General features: G+C 37.7%; 2 protein-coding genes across 2 annotated transcripts in view; both read left to right on the top strand.

Annotated features, from left to right (window-relative positions):
* The window catches only part of HPS4 (Hermansky-Pudlak syndrome 4 protein), a 47,390-nt gene extending 35,449 nt beyond the window's left edge, over positions 1-11,941 (top strand). Inside the window, exons 9-10 of the mRNA XM_083123363.1 lie at positions 1,478-1,704; positions 4,811-11,941. Of these exons, the coding sequence (XP_082979489.1) occupies positions 1,478-1,704; positions 4,811-4,979 (396 nt within the window). The 3' untranslated portion in view covers positions 4,980-11,941. The remainder of the gene's footprint in view (positions 1-1,477; positions 1,705-4,810) is intronic.
* Positions 11,942-20,428: 8,487 nt separating this feature from the next.
* geminin (geminin DNA replication inhibitor) overlaps positions 20,429-23,404 on the top strand; it is a 39,296-nt gene continuing 36,320 nt past the window's right edge. The window contains exon 1 of the mRNA XM_083124490.1: positions 20,429-20,620. Coding sequence (XP_082980616.1) covers positions 20,567-20,620 — 54 coding nt within the window. The 5' untranslated portion in view covers positions 20,429-20,566. The remainder of the gene's footprint in view (positions 20,621-23,404) is intronic.

Below are 23,404 nucleotides of genomic sequence, written 5' to 3'. Positions count from 1 at the left end.
GCACAGCAAAATCAAATTGTTTAGGTTTATTGGTTGGGTGGATTGCATGTAACAACTGCAGTTTGTAACCTGTAAAACAGAGACGTTTCTTCAAAACTGTGAACTGTTGTCTTCTTCAGACCTAGATTTCGAGCACAGACATGCACTGATTTCTTGGGACTCCTTAGGTAGCTCTCCCGTACAGCTTCAGCAGACTCGTCAATAACCGATGACCTCCCGGAACGTTTTGCATCCAATAAACTGCCCGTTTCCTTAAGCCGGTGATCCCACCGGTGAAGGTTCATGTGGTTCCTGTTCATTGTACACACGACTTTATTCACAACAAACACGCATCACAGATTCAAATTTTGCAAGCCAGAGGATGCATTGAACTTTTCTCTGCACTCTCCACATATTGACTGATGGAATGGCGTGATTTGCTTCACCGTCATGTGATTACCTTCACGCGCATCGTAAGTCTTCGCTTCGCTACGCTTCCGAAACTCTTTGAGTTACTCTTCAATGCAGTGTCATAATCATCCTGTGTTTTTGTTTCGTTTAGATATTATAGGACTCTGAAACCCCACCATGACTTCACAGACATACTGTATTATTGCTCTTTGTCAAAGCACTTTGAACTGAAACCAGTATCATTGCTGAGAATCTTAGTGATTCCCACCAATATTTAAAAATTGTAACTAATGAGAGTAATTAGGGTACTCACGTTTTCCTCGAAGCTGTTTTACATTATTTTATATTAATTTCGGTATTGTGGCAGTGGCTACCGAAATTAATAGAAAATAATGTAAAACAGCTTCGTGGAAAACGTGAGTACCTTAATTGTCTATTACCGCATCTCTCATTCCCATAGTATGAATAATGAGAGTAGTTAAAAAATGTATAAATTGAAGGGTGACATTTTGGTCATTATTGAGTTTATTAAGCAGAAAGGTTATTAGAAGCTATACTATAGATAAATTCTTTTTATATTTATGAATTTCATTTTTGAATTTTAGAAGCATTCAATGAGTCCAAGGCAAATTGCATGACACGACAATTACATGCAAAAATTGAAGGAGGGCTCTTTTTACTTTGTAAACTCAATAATGATCAAAATGTCCCTTAACCATGTTTTACCCCCGAGCCCTTCAATTATAGGAAAGATTTCCATTGGAACTACATCATATCAATCTACTAGAATTTTGCCTCAAAATATCCATAATTTCCTTTGAGGTAATCATAGAATGAAAAATCAAATTCTCCCAGCCTGTTGTTGCAACAAATCTGGAAATTTTACATTTTGCATAGTTTCCAGGATACTGCATCAAAGTGTCACATGCAATTTTTGCAGACTGTGAGTCATCCAGACTCCAGAAATCAGGGATTCCAACCAATACTTTCTGATACCCGTATATTGGATTCACAAGTCATGCACAAGGACTTGCATTTATACTGCAAATATTTTCTTCTTTATTAGAATGGTAATCTTCATTTTTAGTGGGAAACATGCATGAGCAGCCTGCCTCACCTAGAGTCACGCACACGACAATGCCTGGAGCATCTGCCGAACACGGAGCAGTGCGACATGTACAGCTACCTCTGCTTTGACTCCAGCTGGGACACCTTACAGAGTGGAGGATCATGGGAACCACTTCAGCTGGATGTAGTCCACCATCTGCATCACAATTTCGTCACGTCACCAGGCCTTACGGAAATCGTTGTTAGGTGAGGGGAGGGCATTCTTTTTATATATATTAATATATAAGCCAATATAAATTTTATCAATAACATTGTGTACAGTTTAGTTTAAAGTACAGTGATCCGTAAGTGTAGAAACATACCCGGTGATCCGTATACCAGGTGATCCATTTGAGATGTCAGAAAAGTAAACCTTTATGCACAAGAGGTTAATGTACGTATCTGTGAGCAGTTTGTTGTATGGTAGCGTCATCGCCTTGTAATCAAGGGGTCCTTGGTTCGATACCCGGTGGAGGCACAAGTGGTTTGGATCCCACTTTAAACTGTAGGTCCAGTACCGATTAGCCTTACTGTGCATAAAGTGGACTTAAAACAACAAATCAAATCAAAAATCAAAAGTTTGTTGTAATATAAGCACAAAGGATGTAAGTTTCGAGTGATTGGAGGTTTACTGACTTGAGCTGCGTGGCGGCAGTAGCATGCACGTAATACTCGAAAATTTTGCATACCATATACGACATACTGTGCATGCTGTTGTGACGTGATCACCACCTTTGTTAACATGCACATTAGCGCCGCCATGTGGCTGACGTCTGTAAACCTCCACTCATTCGAAACTTACATCCTTTCTGCAAGAAGCTGCTCGGAGATACGTAAATTAACCTCTTGTGAATAAAGGTTTACTTTTCTGACATCTCAAACGGATCACCCGGTAGATTTAAATCAAATACATATAGTTCTTGCATTGTAAATTTTGTCTTGTATTTTATGGTTGTTACAAGTAAGTAAACATGTTTTTTGATGTACCATTATGGGAGAACATACACTACCTTTGTCATACATTAATTTGTATTTTGATCACTTCTACAATTATAACAAATAGCAATGAACCTTGTCATTAATGTTTTGGTACAAAAGGTGATACAAACTGTTGGAGCCTAACAAGTGCATTAACAGTGAAATAGTCATTTATACTGATTGAAAAAAAAAATACAGATAGGGAAACTGAAGTCAAACATCCCCATACATGATATAGAGAAACGGAAAAAGTTTGATTGATGATAATGTTAACCCAAGCTAAACAGGTGAATTTCATTCTGATTGGTTGTGTTATTGCAAAAGATTACAACGAATATCACACAGACAAGACTACCAAGTTGATTACGAAATTCCGAGCGATGAATGCAGTTAATATTATCTTATCAGGCCACCTGTAATGAAAACATTTGATGTTCAAGCAGAATAAGTATTCAAGTTATGTTGAATTTAAACCCACCACCATGTTTCTTGTGAAATTCCAGCTGATTTTGATATGCCTGTACATTAAAAAAATTGAAGTTCGACACTATGGTGGTATCATACAAATTCTCCCTTTTTATGGAACAAAGAAGTTTCCCTGTCATGTTGTTGGTTGGATAAATTGTGATAGTAAACTTTGGTAGGTAGTCGTTAAAATTCTTGTTTCACCACATGCTGTCAACATATTGCAAACTGGTAGGTAGCTGCAAACAATGACTGATAGCTTCAGTGACGTGAACAGGATACCCAGTTTTTATACTTCTGAATCTATTAGGGTGGATCAAATGAAAACAGAACAGGGGTTACAGAATGAAGTCAACAAGGTTTATTTCAAACGTAATCTCCAAAGTTACACAAGCACTTGTCCCACTGTTTCACCAAGTGGTGAATACCCTGCTCGTAGAACTCCTCTGGCTGAGATCGGAACCAGTAGCGAACATTGTCCATGACTTCATTGTCTGAGTGGAAGCACCGACCCTACATTGCCTTTTTCAACAAACCAAAGATATGGAAGTCGCATGGTGATAGATCAGGGCTATACGGTGGGTGTTCCAACACTGTCCACCCAAACGTCGCAAACATGTTCTTTGTAACAGCTGACGTATGTGGCCTTGCGTTGTCATGCAGCAAAACCACTCCAGAGGACAACAGGCCGGACCATTTGGTCTTGATTGCTGCACACAAACGGTGTAGGGTACTGCAGTAACAAGCAGTGTTGATCGTTTGACCATGGTCCAGGAACTCAAGGAGAAGGGGTCCTTTATGATCGAAAAAACATGTCAGCATCACTTTGCCACTACTCTGCACCATCTTGGACTTCTTCGGCGGTGGAGAGCTTGGATGTCTCCACTGTTGGGTTTGTCATTTGCTTTCGGGTTGGAAGTGGTGGCACCAAGATTCATCACCTGCCACAACCTGTTCCAGGAAATTGTCCTCTGCACGATATCTCGGAAGATGCTGCATATACAATCCCACAAGGAGGCTCTTCTGATCATCTGTGAGATGGTGTGACACACACTGTGGACTCACTTTCCTGTACTGCAGTCTGTACGGAACCTAAACTCACTCCCACATCCATGCTGATGTTCCTGATGCTGACTCGTCTGTTTGCATGGATTATCCGGTCGACTTGTTCCACCAGAGCATCTGTGATGACGACGTGAACTTGACCAGGTCGCTTATCATCCTTCACAGATTCCTGTCCCTCGTGGAAATGCTTGTGTCATTCCTGCACACAAGTCAATGACAGACATTCTCTCCATACAGTGCCTTCATTCGCAGCTGCACTCTGCAAACTCCAACTCCTTCTGCCACTAAAATACGAATAACACCACGTTACTCTTCTTTGCTGGCAAATATTCCGCCTCTGCAGGTGAATCACTGACTGACTGACTTGCCTGCCTGCCTGCCTGCCTGCCTGCTTGCCTGCCTGCTCGCCTTCTCGGACGATACTGCTGCCTGACCACCTACGCATATCACGTGCTCACGTGCGACCATCTAGGGTGAGTCCATTATACAGTAGGGGTTTCTTTCCTTACCTCCCGCTCTTCCTCTACACAGGGTTTTCGCCACACACATACATAAATATAACCCAATACATCCACTGTTCTGTTTTAATTCGATCCACCCTCATATTTCAACTGTTTTAACGATATTTTAGCCCTTCAATGATGCCCTCTTTTATCCAATCTCCAAAGAAGGATTGTAATACATCTGAATATGTGAAGGGCCAAATAAGGTATGGGTTGTGATTTTATCTCAGTTTTTAGTACATTGAAAAAGTGATTATATTTCATTTTCCATTCAGATGTTATCACCTGTCTTTGTCTTACAGATCCGATGAACACATCATTTATGCCTACCAGTGTTGCCGAACAGAAGTATTTTACCAACAGAACACAGGAAATAAAATCGGTATACCAACACCGTCTGATTTAATGGGACTTGTGTCGTTGAAAGCAAGACGTAGGCTTGAAAGAGACCATGGCATTGTGCTGCTTTAAACGATTGCTTTATACGACATCATTCCCTCAGATTACTTCGTACAGCATCCACTGTGAAGCTTCATAACGTTTATGCCATGCGGAGGACGTATGTCTTGGAAGCTTTCAATGATGTGCATGTGTAAGATTGACATAATTTCAATGAATCGTAAGCTGTAGATATCGTAATTGAATTATTGTTGCTGTTAGCAAGCTGTAATATGTGATGAATGACATATCACTTTGTTTATGCTTTTTATTTGTACAAATTATTTTGATTATTGAAGCAGTCTTAACGATGGTCAGGGTAATGAATGTGTTAAAAAATTAATAACGTCCAGTTAACAGTATTGTTAGCAAAAGCTCTTATTTATTGCCAGAAAAAGACTATTTTTTATTTTGTTTTTCACGAGACACACTTGTATACTAAATATTTATTGATTGTTCGTTGTTACTGTGTTTGTTTTATGCATATTGTTTGGAGATTGACTTTTTGTTCATTTATGCATTGTGAATAGTATATTTTCATGTATGGATAAAATGCACTTCAAGTTTGCCATGGTTAAACTCGGAAGGAGTGACTACAGATTAAGAATTCCTGAGAAAAGAGTTAATTATATTGAAGTATTAGTCACAGAATACATAAATCATCACGCGGACTAATATTTCTACGAAATTGGTTAAAAAGGCTGTATGTGAATAGTTTTTTTTAAATATATAATTGTTTTCTTTTTCAAGTGTTCCAAATTATTGCTGTTCTCATAACGAAATGTGCTTGCAAAGGATTCAGTTCTGGGGAGAATGATATTGGAAAATTTAGAGCATTTTGAAAAATACTTAAAACCAAAAGAAAACTTATACTTTGTGTTAACATGATAAATATAACACCATTAAGCCTTGTTTCCATGATATGAAAACTAAAATTTTTCATGATAAATATATCTGAACGCTTACTGTGTTTTATTGATGTTTCTGACACAGATTTTATTCAGAGAGAAATTAGCATGTACCTTATCTGGAAATTGTAACCCTTTTCTTTGTCACTTGTCTTAAGCTGTAGGTAACCACATTTAGTGGCACCGAAAGCTGTTAGTATTTTTGTTTATTCGGTGAAAGATAAATAGGTATGGGAAGGCTTAGGCTTAATAAAGATTCTCTGGCTTTAGTCTGAGCAGAGAAGTTCATTTGACTAAAGCCAATTTTAACCTTTGGATAAATTACAGAAAATATTATAACAGAGAAACAGTACATACAGTGAATAAGTTCCAAGGTGGATGCTGATAGTGGTAAGTTTAAACAAACATTCTGCACAAATAGTTTTGATCTGCAAGTGTTGAATTAACCAAGCAGGTGTACGTCTGAAAGGTCAAGTTCAGGACTACGTGGTGGATGCTGTAAAAGTTCCCACCAACCGTTGCATCCAGCTTGTGTCTACTTTGACATGTGGTGATGTACTCCATCATGCAGAAGTGTCACTTCAGCATTGTAACTGCCCAGGCCTCTTGCATTCAAAGGCCTCGCAGTTTCTCAAGTATTTTTGCAGTATCTGACATTTCACTCAATGCAAAAGTCTATTCACTCTGCACACATTCATATTGGAATAATATAGGCATTTCTTGTGCTTACCAAAAGCAGACTGTGACATTTATATGACTCACATGAAATTAAAGAAAAAGAAGTACCTTTACTATTGGACAACCACCGTATTATATCAGCGTTTCATCACATATTGTGAATGTTGAAACTATAGTATGCCAACCTACAAGAATTTTGTAAGATACGACATGAATTTCTTTTTTAAAAGTATGAAACAGGAGCTAGCATAAAATTTAATTAAGTTTAGACATATGACAGTTATCATATGAGCTTACATGTGGTTTGACTGATTAATGCTTATTCTGCGGCAAAACGAAGTTGCGACTGCTGTAATTAATGACATATAAGCTTTTTGCGGGACCATTTCTATTATATTTGCAAAGAAAAGTGTTAAGCTAAATGTCCAAAGAAGGTACAAACTATTGGTACAGAATATGTATTAAATCCTAACGTGATATGCAAGTCCTGGTATAATTTACACTTTTTGCCTTTGGATAATCTATGTGGTTTGTGTACTGTATTAACAATGTTTATAACAATACAGAACCACAGTTATAAATATTTTTGTATGGAACAAATAACATTTTTGTGAACATTAAAGAAATATATAAGAAATACATCTCATGCATGGTGTAAAACAGAAATAAAGAACCCAATAAGCAGTGATTTTTTTGTAACGACTGAAGCAAGAAATAACGGTCTGTGCTCATTTTATTAATTGTGTAATTCAGAGCGTGTTGTTTCTACGAAGCTAGCTTCTCATGCTGTGCAATATGTAAATTAGTTCAAGATTACAAGCCTGTAGAGCTGAAAAAATAGTCTTCAGTCCAAGTCTTACAGAAACGTGCAATGAATGATCAATTGCATGTATTTTATTTAGCAGGAATGAGTCAATCAAATGCAAATTCTAATTTGCAAGATTGAAACATTACTTGCAAACAAATTTCATCTGTATTAGCTAGGACTGAGCCCATGCCAATGCCAATGCCAGTACTTAAAAACAATTTCCCACCGATATGAATGCCTACACTTTGAAATTGAAAGAATTCACAATATATACACATTTTGATGTATAGTTTTTCTTTAGGACTATAGAATTTCAGCATACCCGAGTTTTGCTTTAAAATATTTGGAATTACATGTGATATAATTTTTTTATTTTATAATACCATTTCTCCTCGCAATGTTGGGAATATAATTTCCAGGATATTTAGGTCTTTGTCCGAAAGGTGCAAGACTCTAATAGAAGTGAACATCTTTCGAGAATGATCTATCAGTTCAGTCTTGAAGCCTTGGACTGGAAGTGAAAATCTTTTGAACTTCACTTTGACTGCAGTGCAAAATACGATCAGTAGGTAGAACTAAGAACACGTTATTTTTCCCATGTTATAAACACTTGTTTTTCACCATAGAAATCACACCGCTTTTTAAAAAGTTCTTATACTTACATTTCCACATATTAGAAGAACTACAACCAACATCTGGCTGACTTCGACTTCAAGAGTTCAAACAAGGACACAAGTCAAGTAAACAAGTCTACAATGGTGAGTGCTGCCTGCTTTGGACAAGACCGTACTTGAAGCCTGCTTTGTGGACCTTTCGGACACAGCCTTATCCTTCACAAAAGAGTTGTGCAACATTTTTGCGGACCCTACGATTTTCCTGGGCTCGGGATAAGTATAATTGAAAAAATTTGAACCAGTACTTTCTGGTAGCAATACTGCATTGGCATCAATATCGGCTCAGCACTGTACTCTATGCAGAAACACCAAGTATGTTATAAACATGAAAAAATTGAAATTGTATTGAAATGTGCTATGAATTTCTTCATAAATTAGAATATGAGTAGCTCTATCTGCACTGTATCTTTTATTAACTGATATACAAGTGAAATTGATTGGGGGAAAATGAACTGAGTATTTATTTCATTTCTGCAATTTTCACTTTTTACTTTGAATTAATGTTATTTTCAGTATGAATGAATGCATTTTGCATAGTTTTCTTCGATGTTGCAAATTTGTTGTAATGGTGTGGCAAAATATTGAAGTAAAATATAGTATTTGAGATGTTAAGGTTACAGGATTATGTGGTAAGATGTGAAATTAGTTTGAACAAATTTAATAGTTTTAGATATTGGGTAGACATAATCTGCTCATTATTCTTGATTGATTGTTTTCGTTATGATGTAGTTCTTTTGTGGTCATGTAATCAGACTGGGAGAATAATAATAGAGTGGGTTAGAAGTTAGTAGAGAGTATTTTCAAGTTCTACAGTAGTTTGCGACTCCAAATAAATAGATAAAGATGTCATGTGTAGGATATGGATAAATTATTTTCAATGGAAAAGTAAATGCTGAAGATTCTGATTTTACCCAACAGTTCTCTTGAAGTCTGTGGTTAATATACATGTTGCTGCTAAGGAATTTAAGTAAAATTTGTTCAAATTATACACTGACAAACTTTCACAATGTGTAGAAAACATCAGGGTGAACAAATTTTTGTAATAGCATTTTGCTTGTTCAGTGTTCTACGTTGTAGGCCTTCTCTAAAATGCATTTTGTATTCTGTATGTAGTCAACCATGCATCACAGGTTTATTGTTGCCACCGACATTTATTTTTTTTTAAACAGAAAGCGACAAGATATTTATATGATGCGGACAGACTATGTTATCAGTTTAAAATACGAATGAGCAGATATCGATGTATCGGTATTGGCCATGTCGATATCGGAAAGTATCGGTTGGAATTTATTTACCAATACCGATGATACTATTACGGCATTTTGATCGTTCATGAACTCCACAAAAATGCCACAGGGCACTTTCACGGACTCTAATTATCCTGAAAATTATTCAAAATTCAATGTTACTTTTTGTTTTGCACCAGTTTTGTATGAAAAATGAATAACTCTTGGTATATTGATTCATATAATTTGAGTGGAATACTTACACAGAAATGTTAACCAATATTATGAACAACTTTTAATTATTACAATTTTCAAGCATCGGTATCGGTGGGAATGTGAGTGTGTCGGCATCGGATACACACTGTTCTCAAGCCACACTTTTATGGCATAGCATATTCATGTTGATTGCACACCCACCATAGCCAGCTGAACTGGCTGGTCAGAATTTATGGAAGCGGTATACACTAGAATCTGTGTCTCATTCGAATTAAACTTTGATATTAACGATCACTTGCATACATACATACTTGAATTTCTGGGTTCTAATCAACAAAGGTGAAAAGAAAGGGTTCATAATTTGGTATTGGTTCATCCATCTATTAAAGAATAATTTCATTAAATTTTTTTATGAACCAAGACATTATAGGAAATTCAATCAACCCTTTGTAGTTCACTCTGTCTTTTCAAATGCTGCAATTAACAATGTCTCTTGGGCAGTTGGGTGATGTCTATCGAACAGAAACAGCAGGATGCATGTGTATGATGATAAATCCATAACTCGAATAAAAATGGCTTGAAGAAAAGCCTCTTTGAGCATGGTATTGTTTTCATAATGCACCAATGCAACAGTTCTTAACTTTTGTTCACCACAAACCTGTAAATATCTTTTGTTGTATATCCGTATGACCTAACTCAATATTTCAAGGTTTATGTACATCAAATGTTTAATATTGCTCATTAGGCATCTTATTACAGTTGTATAAAACCAACACACCTCACTGTGCAAGCAGCCCATTGAGGGCCAAGAACTCCAAAGTGGCTTTATATTCAGTGATGACTGTGCATCAATAGATTGGTACATTGACACAGGTTTCCTACTAAAGTCTGCTACTATTGCTTCCAGGTAGCTCCGCAAATGGCCTCATGGTGCTGGGTAAACATCGAAATTTTAGAGGTCCTACTGGGAATGAAACCCAGGAGTGCTTGCACCAACAGTAAGAGTAACTATTCAGCTATGCAGGAGCTCAAAATGTTCATGTTCTTATTGTAATAATAATACTGAACAGTGCATTATGGCTGAATACTATTTTAATAAGGAGGCTGATTCTGCATTTCACTTACAAGTTGCATTATACAGATGTTTATTGAGGGGCAGGCCCCTTTGTGAAACGTTCTGTGGGGTGTTGAGGGCTGTGTAGATAAATCACTGAAATTGTGTGCGTGTGTTGCGTTTGGTTTTTCATTATCTCTCACTGTTTTGTGTTTGTGTCCAAGGTTGAGATGTTCAGAAAGGCTGGAAATGTTTTTTTTGTATGAAGAATTTTTGTATTATTATGAATCTTTAATATTGATGAAAATGATAAAAAATTTCGTCACCTTTGTGCCCCCAGCAAGCCATTGATGATATTTAGTTTTTAAATGAAATTTGATTTTTAAATCAATATCAAGCATCAAAATGTAAAATTTATCTTGCTGTATTCTACACACTATGAAAGTTTGTGATAAAAAATATGTAAATTTTAATTCTATCACGTAGATTACCTTATGCATCTTATTGTCTAAATGTGATCTCTGTATTTATATTTTTGCCCCCTGAGACTTCTCAGAAACATTACTCTAGTGTCAGTTGAACTGTTTTCGACATTTTCTTTTCAAATATTGTATTTAATTACACAAAACTTCATCTACATAGAATTGAATCCGTAATCTTTCAAGTGTAGTGCATTAATGTTTCAATTTTGCTTAAACTAAAACCATGGCTGGTATGTAGGGACCCTATCTTATTACAAATGAAAATCAAGCTCCAGTTTTAAAAAATAATTATAACATCAGTGTATAAACCTAAAGAAACAGGTCCTTTAAAATTGATATATATAAATATATGTATATTACACGTGTAAATTGGTGTAAGCTTTAGATAAATGTGTGATTTTGCAAAGCAGTATTTTTGTATTCAACCCTTTCTCCATTGATAATTTATTAGAAGGGTGCATTTTCAGGTGGGAACAGCTTTGTGTGTATTTGCAATGCAAAAGAATATTTGTAAATATTTAGATGGTAATGGCATATAAATATGTGTAATATAATTTTAACTGCCAATAAAATTAATGTATTGTATGAAGATTATATATTTAAAGAAAATGTGCCGGCGTTTCTATATTGTGTAAACTGTTAGCTAAAATGTGTATTGCATTAATATTGTGAATGAGAATTTTATTAATTTATATGTTGTGATGGAATCATAAGTGTAAATAGGATTTTCTTGGGGGCAGTTCAAGTTAATTGCTTATTATAACAAATTATTTATGTATGTGGCACTTGAGAGAAATTCCAAAACTTGTAAATTGAAATTGGAGTAGACTCCCCCAGCCCCCCCGCTAGTTACACCTATGGATGGAATAATGCAAGACCTTGTCGACAGGTGTCTTTGTGTATGCTTGAATGTATGCATGTGTGTGCAATATTAAATTAATATACACTTAGGAAGAGTTGTAAACTTGTTTTTCATTTCTATAGTTGGATGTTAAAAAGTAAAGCTCCACTGGATAGCTGCAGCTAATTTCGGCATATAAGTTTAGGAAGTTACTTTTCAAAAGTAATTGGATTCAGGTAAAACTATTTTCTAAAATTTGTTTGCAGTGAAGATTGAAAATGTAGACAGCAAATATTATTTTGCTCACAACTTGGTGAAAGATGAATGCACGGAACATGAGCAGCAGCTATTATATTTGTTCATCTTGTTGAGCCGACGTCTAAGTAGCTGTGAGTATTTAGAAGACACTAAACTTTAGAAGTTCTTTCATAAGTGGTCTTCTTTATCTGTACCTTCACTGCCCCTGTTGCAGTGACTTTGATGTCGTCATCACCCACATTCCTGCATCAAAGGTCGACTTTTGGACATTGCTTTGCATATTTTTATTTTGTATTTAGCAGTCTATAATGTATTTCACTATATTTCTTGAGTTCAGTGTTTTTTTTAATGATATGGGTATGTTTGATGATCCCTCAAGAAAAGTTTCCTCACAAAATGCCCAAAAGTCGATGTTATAATGTAGTGGGAGTTGTTCAGAGCGAAGCAGAAAAATTGACCTCATCAGTGCTGTATTTTTTTCCCGTGCATTGATACATTTATTCAAAAATGACATAATATATTTGAACGAGCCTGATATTCTGTTATATGTGTGGGAGGTACACACTGTGCTCAAACAGAGACTGCCTCTCTCAAATTTCGTGAAGAAAGGTTATTTGGCATGTTTCAACATTAAATTAGGTGACCAAGATAATTCGTGTGCGCCCCACGGTATGTGCATGGTGTGTCTTTAGACACTGAGGTCCATGGTGAAGATCTACCAGTACCCAATCTTTGGATGTTATTTTTCTTCACCTAGTACTAGTGAAGCACAAGTTACATCGGAAGAAGATAATTACTACCAATTTCCCCCTGGTGGCGATCTTCCACAGCTCTTTTCACAGACAGAACTTAATGACCTTATTTGTCACTTAGATCTAACAAAGAACTGGTTGGTTCTAGACTGCTTTAAAAAGAAATATTCTGGCCAGTGTATCCATGGTACAGACACCATGAGAGAAACTTTCTTTTTTTTTTCCTCTCTGAAGAAGGCAGGTTACTGTTCTGCTACAATATCCCTGCCATTATGGACGTATTAGGTGCTTTTCACAACCCATTAAGCTCGGGACTGTTTATAGATACAGTACTTCAAAACAGCCTCACAGTAGTTTTGCTACATAATGGAATGAACTTGTTATATTTACTATGAACATGGGCATCCATGCATGTGAAACACTATTGTTCGTCCAGCATTGGAATGATTTAAGAAAATATCCTATCCTACAGTCTTTGTTCAGTTGGAAGAGTTGGAGACTCAATTTCACAAGAAAATATCACCCCCTGCCTAACTTTGTTGCTTGGATCTTCCATCGGCTTGAAGATGCTTCATCTTAACTGAAACTCGCATGCAAGAAGATCAGTGATCGTTTAGTTCCTGTGAATTTCCCATCCTGATCATTACCAGTCTGTAGCTAGAGATGGGTTAGTTCATCGAACTCTCTAGCCTAACTATTGCCTATTTGGGGGGGGGGGGCAGGAGAAGGTTTTATAAGTCCTTGCCTTAACATCTCACCCAACAGGTTGATAGGTCCCGGGTTTTGCCCCAAGTTGACATCTTCCTGGAGACGAGGCCTGCTTGAAAAGGTTTTATAAATCTTTCATCTTAACTGAAGGCTCCTTTGCCCCACCACATTGTGAATGCAAAAATGCGTAATGGGGCTATTTATTTAGGTAGTGTCTGCTGCCACGTTCTTTTTCTGCTGTAACCCAAAAGAGAGATGCGTGTGGCAGCAGACTCTGTCTTTGTTTTATCGTGATTTCATCATGCTATGTATGCAATTACGTCTGTAACACATACTGTTAAGTTTTAGCGATTACTTACACAAAAATGTTTTAAGATTAGGTCCCTTAGCATTCTTCTAATAAACCTAAATGCTCTCGTAGTTAGGTTAGGTTCTGTTAGCATTAAAATAATATCGCTAAATGCTTTCTAAAAAAAAAAGGTTCTAAATTACCTGTACATTCATTCCCACTAGTCATAAACTTGCATTTTTCTCGTCTTCATCTGTTCTTAAGATTTGTAACATCCTCTTAGCAGACGAATTACGTGTCAAAAGCAAGTTTGACTCAGACATTTTTGTTATCTAGTTTCTTGTTTTATAATAAACTAAATATATAATTATATCTTTAATAATAAAAGAAAAGTCACGACATTTGGAACAGGAAATGTTCAGAATTTTCTGACACTGAATTTCTCGAATTCTAGGCATGATTTGTCCCTGTCATGATTGTTTTTGCATTTCTGGGAAAATATCGACACACACAGTGCAGAAAATAAGGAAATTAAATACTTGTAAATGAAAATAAAATGGCGGGAAAAAGGACGTGTTCGGGGAATAATTCATCATAACTAGGGCTCGGATAATATTGCATATGCAAATGCATATTTAAGGATTTTTTAAACTAAAATGCATATTTCATATACAGGTGCATATTTGTATGAAAATAAGTTGATGTGCATATTTTTGTACCCACAACCAACACCGAGCATATACTGTATTTATTTTTCTTCTCCTCGCTTCTCTTTTCGTTATCTTTTCTCTGTCTTCCTTCTTTCCTGGATTGTATGAAATGTGGTAAGTCTTGCCTGAAAGATTCCATTCGTCGATTAGAAATCAAAGGGTTGCAACTTCAAACAAGCATCAAAATTATAGAAGACGTTAAAGAGGCCCTTGCCCCTTGCCCAGGTTGAAGATCCTGTGTATGTACAGAAATTGGATGCAGTATTGAAAAAGAACAGTGGATATGTAACAATGGTGAAAGTTTACAAAATTCTGCATACAAATGGATAACGTGTGGATGAGGTGGAACTTGTGTCTCTGACTTTGTTGCCTTAAAACGTGTGTTTTCTGAATATAAGACTATTCTTGCTGAAAACAGAAGGAATTTCAAGTTCGAAAATTTGAGACTACATGTTGTTATCAAATGCAATCATAATCTTGATCTATAATGTATTGTGTTTTATTTAACGCAGAACCATATTAATTGAAAAATAAAATTGTGTAGTGCATGAGCATTCAGAATAATGCATATTCATTACCTGCAGGCGCGGTTGGCCCTATAGCGCATAGGATCAGTGAACCCCCAGTAATATACGATAATCAACTCGAGAATGAACATTAAACAACGTCTTTACATTTTCACATTATTTCAATAAAAATTCTACACAATAAGTCATGTATTTGTGTCCGTAATACGGCGAACTCTTTTGCTGAGAAAAAGAAACCGCGAATCGGCCGCCCTGATACAGACCCTCAGTTGAACCCCCACAGGACAGCTCTTGCCATTGTGAAAGCTTCGTGCGGGAGCAGAAGCTCGAGGAGGGTATAGGACAAAATACATGGAAGGTGAGATTTGCAGAACCTATGTTCAACCCAACGGTCATGCGCAGTTCGTTCTCTCGCAGAAGCCGCGGGACAAGGCTCCGTTCTCGCTGCTTCCTCTCCCTTCCAGTGTTGCTGTGTGCGGTTCAAGTTTGAAGCGCACACATTACATATTCAATCTTCTCTTGTATCATTTTTGCACCGAACTTCTTGGAATAAATGCAAGATTGTGGCAGAGATGGATGAGTGGAAACAAATAAAAGCTGGAATTAGATGCAATGAATTAAAATAAAGGATATACACTACCAAAACAGCTCGTGCATGCATTCAGAGGTTTTTCCTTAAAGGTGGAAACACTTCGGGTTCGCGAAAGAGAAAGAATGGCGCGAAGACGTGACTCGCTGTCGCTCGGTGTCAAAGTCTCAAGTTTTTTAGTTTTTGAAGTGCTTGGATACTTGTTGGAAAGTATTAAGTGATGCTGCGAGTGAAGCGAGGGATGGACTTTAACTAGGTTATGTCATTTGATGCATTGTAGGCGTTGCTGTCCGCGCAGGTAAGAAATGACCGATAGAAATGCACATAATTAACGTAAACAAACTTCCTTGTCCACTGAAAAAAAGCGTGTGCTGGTCGACCAGCCCCAAATTTGAACAAACCTGTCGCGTATCAATGAAAGGGTCTCAGGTTCGATTTCTAGTATGCACATGCCATTAGTTGCCATTTCCCTTTAATAAATGTAGGACCAGTTCTGATTAGTCGGCATGGACGTCCGGAAGGGGAAAAGGGGGCAGCCCCCCATGGAAATTGAATGTAAACCAAAAATTATATATTACAGGCATATAATTTAATTTCAGTCACAGTAATTTTTGGTAATCATTATAAAAGCGTTGCAGTAACTTCAGACTGAAGGAGTGTTTTTTGCTCCTCCTGAGGAAAAAATATATTACTTGCCTCTACTTGAGGACGTCCATTCCAACAAAACTCAACTTTTTTCATAAAGGCACAATTTATTGTAGTTTCAGCCCTAAATTTATTCGCACACCCCTAATACAAAACCTTATACTCCCAGATAAAAAAAAAATTTGGACAATTCTTTTAAGCCCTCCCTCCCCTCATCCTTTTGTTAGGCGAAGGAAGTCTATTTTGCGGAAACTGAATATATGTCACATGACTTCAGTGAACCCCCGGGTAAATAATGCACGAGCCGCGCCTGATTACCTGGCATGTAATCTTTCAGAGTTTGTAAGGTGCATTGCAAAATGACAAGAACGAATCAAAAAGTAAGTGTGACACGTTTACTAAGTTACAGGTACAGGCACACAGCACATTACAATGCTCACCTAATGTACAGAAAGAGAAAACGTGTTGACCAGAAGTCATGTGCAGGAAAGGAGAAGGTACAAAGCAACGAACCTTAAAAGTGACCATGTTTACTGTTGCAAAATGATAAGAACGGCATCCCAGACCTGCTTTAGTTGCCAGTACATGAACCATGGCAGTACACCATTTTGAAGACCCGATCACACATGCTGTCCACCAGTATTTTCAATAGATTAGCATCAAGGACATCCCATGCAGCAACGATAGCATTTCGCAGGTCATGAACGTTGTTGTACTGGGTTCCATTGGCGTACACTGAATGGCACAGAAGACCCCACAGGTTTTCCATGGGGTTAATGTCAGGGGGAATCGCAGGCCAATCAATGACATGCACATTCCTGTCAAGAAACCAGAAGATAGTGGACTCAGCAGTGTGTATAGTGACGTCTTGCTGAAAACGCCACTGATCGCCACCAATATCATCGGCAAATGGCAACAGATTGACCGTTAGGATGTTTTGGTGTCTGAGCGTATTCATACAGCCTGTGGAAAAGGCGAGATTCGTTTTCCCATGATAACCAAACCCACCCCACGCTTTTACAGACTTGTCCTCCTTGTTGTCTCTTGGAGAAGATCTTTTCCTCTTTGCGGAGATCATGCCAATAGTATCTCCAGCCATCGGGACCATCCAAATTGAATCTCTTTTCATCACTGAAAATTACCCGCCACCATTCCTCCTTCCACGCCATGTGCATGTTGGCCAGAACAAGGGTGCCGACTTTCCAAAATTGCTGTGGGTGCATATCAATGGCGGTTAGATCTGTAATTAAGAATCACCAGAAAGTCTCGCACATAACTGATATCTTGCATCGCATCTTGTACTACCAAATTCAAATTATGCGCTGAACAATGAACAAATATAACTCTCGGCTCCAACCGAGTAATCCTACTTTGTAATCCTGTTAAATGTCCACTGACATTACTCGCGCCATCATAACATTGACCACGACAGTATTTTATGTCGAGAGATAAACGTCTTATGACATCCTGGACGACTTCAAACAATGTCCTAGAACTTGTTGAAGCTACTTCATAGAAGCCCATAAACACTTCTTCAACTTGCAGATTTTCATCGACAAATCTGAAGCATATGGATATTTGTTCCTTCACTGATATGTCGGAAGTCTCATCTTCAATAAGAGAAAAATATTGTGCCGCCTTAATAGATTTCACAATATTTTGCTGTACATCGCTGGATAATAAAGAGACAATTTCATTCAATATATCGTGAGAAACCCACTTATATGTAGTTCGCTGCAGCCAAGATTTCAACTCAGGAGCATCTTCTGCTCTAAGCAGCAGCAACTGATGAATATTTGATGCTTCATCGGTGTGACCCCGAATTGCTATTCCTTGCTGACTTAAAAATTGGAGGGACGTTATTATCTTTAAAATCCCCTTGCGTGCATTTTTCATATCTCCTAATTTATGTGTTGAGATAAGAGATGAACATGCTTTTCACTATGTTCAGTGTCAGTAATATCCACCTGTGATGACGACGACAAACGTACTCGAAAATAAGTAAAGAAACAATACTCAATATTTTGTTTCAGCTTTCCACACGCGTCCCGTGCCACGTTTGAAAATTGCGAAAATTTTTGCCCGGCGAAGAGCTTTTGCTCCACGCATCCGGTCAGTAGACCCTCTTCTTTGTACTAACCTAACTATTAACACGGTAACACTCCTTTTTTCTGAAAATGAGAACTTCCCATTCTACAATCTAAGCTCCCGCGTCTCTCGGAGAACAAACAAAACGATAAGAATCCAGATTACATGAAAACAACTTCACTGAAATCGTAAACCGCGCCGCTCTTATCTGATTGAAACAAACAAAAGAAGAAAAAATCAACTATTGAGGTAGTCGATCACAATCGGCTTCCTTGTGTTTCGGTTTATTCTTTATTAGTGCTCAATATCGGCAAGTAGTTATTTTAAAACAATTGTTGACGAATGGCGTGGGCGTATTGTAGTGTGTCACTTGTGAAACATCAAAGCAAGCCGAAACATCAAAGCAAGCCGAAAAGACGGGATTCTATTCACAATACAATATACTTCCATTGTTATTATTGTGGGGACTGCCTTTGACTTGGCCAGAGACAAGCAAGGAAGGGGGGAATGTGTTGCTTGGTTGCCTTTGCACAAACACATTTGAAACAATTATGTTTTAGAGGTTAGAAATTTTAACTTCCATCTCAATGTTTTAATTGCTTATTATTTTTTGATAATGGCAAGTGAGAAATATTTATTTTATTTTGTTTTTATCAAACTAAAAATCTTGTGGGTGCGGCGCACCCACAAGATTATTCATGTGGGTGCTCGAGCCCCGGAGCACCCACGTAGTCGGCGCGCATGGGCCAGAACACGCGACGCTCCTTGTGTTGTGCTGCGAGTTGTGGCTGTCGTTTGGCCTTGCGATATCGGAGACGATTGCTGCGTTTCACAGCCCGTGATAGCGTTGATTGATGCACATGAATATGAGGATCATGAGCCAACTGTCTGAGGGATGTTTCACCAGCAGACAGCTTCCTCAGAACGTCACGTTCCTGTCGGGGCGTCAATTTCCGTGGCCTTCCCGGTGTTTTCTTCATTCCATACCTGTCTCCAAGTTTTAGGAAATTGTTCACCACACAGGCGCTGTGACAAATTCGGCGTGCAATCTCATTCGAAGAGACTCCCTCTTCCTTATATGCCAATATCTGCCCCTTTTCATGTTTCAACAATCTTGCTCGACGGCCTATTCTGCACCTTCATCAATGCTGTCGTACTCCTCAACAGGACATGAATACATCGCGATCTGCACGCTAGCTGCAACAGCGCCTTCTGTAGCCACTGGCAATGACATCTTCTGGGGTAACTGCACTCCGTTCTTATCATTTTGCAACGCTTTTTTGACTTCGACCTTGCCTGCTGTTACACATACACGTCTCCCTGAACAGTACCACGTTTCTCATAACATGCTTTCCTCTCTCTGTCAATTTGCATCACTTTCGTTTCCTGATTCCTTTTTGTTCCCACGATATGTTCAAATTCCATACCGTTCTTATCATTTTGCAACCCACCTTATATACAGCATGAATAAATTAATCGGGTTTTTAAAGTGCATACTTTACACTTTTTAGTGCATATTTTGCGTTTCTTTAGTGCATAACTATCCGAACAGATCACATGGTCAATGCTCTCGCAAAATAATTGGCCGGGTGTGCGCGAAATTCTGAAAAATCGATCCCGGGACACATAGCTACAGTCTGGGTATAAACGGTATATATAAACAATCTCATAATTTCCATGTTTTAATAAGTTGTTCAAAAATAATAATGAAGTAATTTTAAGGGGAGTTTTGCAATTTTTTACTTTTGTTTTCCCGCTTTCTTTACTACTTTCATTTGGAAATTTTGATTTTTTTTAAAATTTCGGAAAAATTTATTGCCCCACCATATCTCCCGCTGCGTACGCTAGTGCATGAAGGGGAAATGGTGTGTATAATTCGAGATTTTCACTATGTCGGGAAATCGTGAATTTTTCCGTCCTGAATGTGAGAATTTTAAAATTTTGCCGTCCTAATCCCGCATACCGCTTTCTTGAGAAGAAACTAAAAACCAGTAAATATTGCACTCTCTAAGTTGCTAAATTGGAAAAGTTATCTGGCAACTTTGTACTTTGAGTGGTTTCGCGGGTTGTAGTAGAAGCCGGTGAACGTATTTTGGTTTTAATAATTTAATGTTACGTGCTGCACGTCTTTCCTGCTAATTAAATTGAAATAATTTTGATTGATACAATGAAAACAGAAGGATTAGAATCCTCCATGAGAGCTCATGGCAGTAAAATACAGGTAATTAGGTTCATCCTCCATGTTTCGTGATGTAGCGTATGAAGTGTAGGAATAAATGGGATATTTATCGTTTGAAACCGGCTGGCCACTTAGGAAACTTGTTACTTTTATTCATGCGTGTTTCAATTTGCGCTTCTTGTAATCTGAACTCGAACCACTATCAAATATTTTCGCGGTTCTATCGACGTTAATACTTGGTCCACTGAGAATGTAAATGCTCTGATCAATTTTTCACTTTTGCATGAGAGACCTTTAAAGTTTGACTTCATATATTTATTGGACTTTTGCCACCATAGCGCTGAAAGTTTGTATCATTGCAAAGGCTGATATTATTATAGCCTCTCTGAAAACAGTAGTTGTTTGGTTAGGTATTTATGCTGTAATTATTATTGAAATTTCAGATAGGACGACTGCTGATTGGAGAGAGAGAGAACACTGCATTTTAGAAAATATATTAGGTAATGGAGATGAAACAATTTCATTATAACTTGGCATTGGGTAGAAAGTAAAATAAGGAACTTGGGCCAAATTGCATTCGTAGCATGGTGAGATCACAATAAAGCAAAAGGAACTTGGGCCTTGATTCCACTGTTATTCAAAATTTGGTGCCAGTTAGATATGAAAACGCATATAACTCGTTTATTTCCGAATTATTTACATTTGTACTCGCCTTATATGCATAGCTGAACATTTTTCATTAAAATTTCGGTAACCACCAAACGTCTCTAATTCCCTTATTTTCGTATTTTTCACATTGATACTTACATATTCTGCATTCGTAAGGATTCTTCTATTTCGCGTTTCGTTTTTTGCAGGCAAATAATCTCAATTTTCGAAATATCGAGTATTTTTATTTTGTTCGCTTTCGCTTGCGTTACACGCGATATGGCGGAGAAATCTTGACTAGCGTAGTCCATGATCAGTGGTTATGCAGTGTTGCACCCTTCTTCATAGAAAAATACCTACTTTCGTGTTACTGATTTTGTATTTTTTCCAGGTTCGAAAACTCCACGAACCATGCACGGCAAGGTTAGGTTAGGTTCTGTTAGGTTAGGAAACATAGTTAAATTTGTTTTTCAAAATTAGAATTTTTTTCGGGTTCGAAAACCCCACGAACCATGCACGGATAGCCCCACAAACCATTCATAAATAGCCCCACGAACCATGCACGGCAAGGTTAGGTTATGTTCTGTTAGGTTAGGAAACATAGTTAAATTTGTTTTTCAAAATTAGAATTTTTTTTCGGGTTCGAAAACCCCACGAACCATTCACGGATAGCCCCACGAACCATGCAGGGCTTTGTTAGGTTAGGAAACATAGTTAAATTTGTTTTTCAAAATTAGAAATTTTTTTCGGGTTCGAAAACCCCACGAACCATGCACGGATAGCCCCATGAACCATTCATAAATAGCCCCACAAACCATTCACGGATAGCCCCACGAACCATTCACGGATAGCCCCACGAACCATTCATGGATAGCCCCACGAACCATTCATAAATAGCCCCACGAACCATTCATAAATAGCCCCATAAATAGCCTTAGAGATACTGGGCAAAAGGGGGGGGGGTATAACCCCCATCAACCTCACATTTAGCACGCCACTGATCCTGTGCACGTCATGTTGTCGGAAGTTCGTAATCAGAAATGATGAACAGTAACTCACGTTTATTTACGTTCTAGAACTGTTACACAGTTACAAAACCGCGTATTTGGAAACACTGACCGGTTGTTACGTCATGAAACGCTCGCAAATATTTGGTTCACGTAGTAGACGGACATCAAGGGAACAGCTTTCGTGCTTCGGAGTGACATTAATGTCGAAAATTACATGGTTTACCGGCAAAAAGATTTCAACGAGGTGAAAACAAACTTCCAAGACCTTCCTAAAGTATAAATAAACCCATTTCGGTAAGTACTTTCTCCTGTAAAATTGAAGAAATACGTTTTGGGGATACGAAAATTTTACCAATTGGAAAATAGAACCGCTCACACGTCATCTGGTAAAACTACCGCGTGGTTGCTACACTGATAGGGGGTTACATATTCGAATGCACGGAACATTTGATTCACGTAGTAGACAGTAATGGTGGCCCAAGCTATCGTGCAATGGAGATACATTAATGTCGAAAATGACATTATTTACTGGCCAAAGAAATTGCACGAATGGAAAAAAACACTATTCCCAGCTTTCAAAAGTCCACAGGAACTCAATTCCGTAAGTACTTTCCCGTCATTTCTCCTGTAAATTTGAAGAATGTGTTTTCACTATATCTCCTACCCAAAATTTTTGTCTGTTAAAAACAAAACAACCAAAGTATACCATGCCAGCAACACTACTATTGCTGCCATTTTTTAAACATTTAGCAGTATGCACAATTCTGCATTGTCTTTCTGTCTTGAAGTAAGATTTTCTTTGTTTACATGCAAGTACAAGTGACATCAATTTGGTCAGGCACGTATCCAGAAATTATTTTCGGGGGGCGGCTAAACATCATATATTTTTTACAGGGGTATAGATAGAACCTCGCAAGGTTTAAGGTCGATGGTGGCAATTCAGTTCCAAAACCGGGGGGAGGAAGGAAGGAAGAAGAATGAATAAAAAAGAAAGTGAGATAAAGAGTCCAACGGTACTTGTTTACTATCCTTCGGACACATTTATTTATTATTACAGAAGAAACTACTTACCGTAATAAGTTCCTGTAGCATTGTCAAACATCGAGAAGGTGTTTTGTGTGATGTGGGAATGTTTCATATCTGAAATTCATGTTGTTCATTGAAAATT

The sequence above is a fragment of the Lepisma saccharinum genome, chromosome 6 (genome assembly GCF_977018435.1).
Source record: "Lepisma saccharinum chromosome 6, izLepSacc3.1, whole genome shotgun sequence".
In the NCBI taxonomy this organism is placed as follows: Eukaryota; Metazoa; Arthropoda; class Insecta; order Zygentoma; family Lepismatidae; genus Lepisma; species Lepisma saccharinum.
The sequence above is the reverse complement of the archived record's forward strand: the minus strand, read 5'-3'. Positions and strand labels throughout refer to the sequence as shown.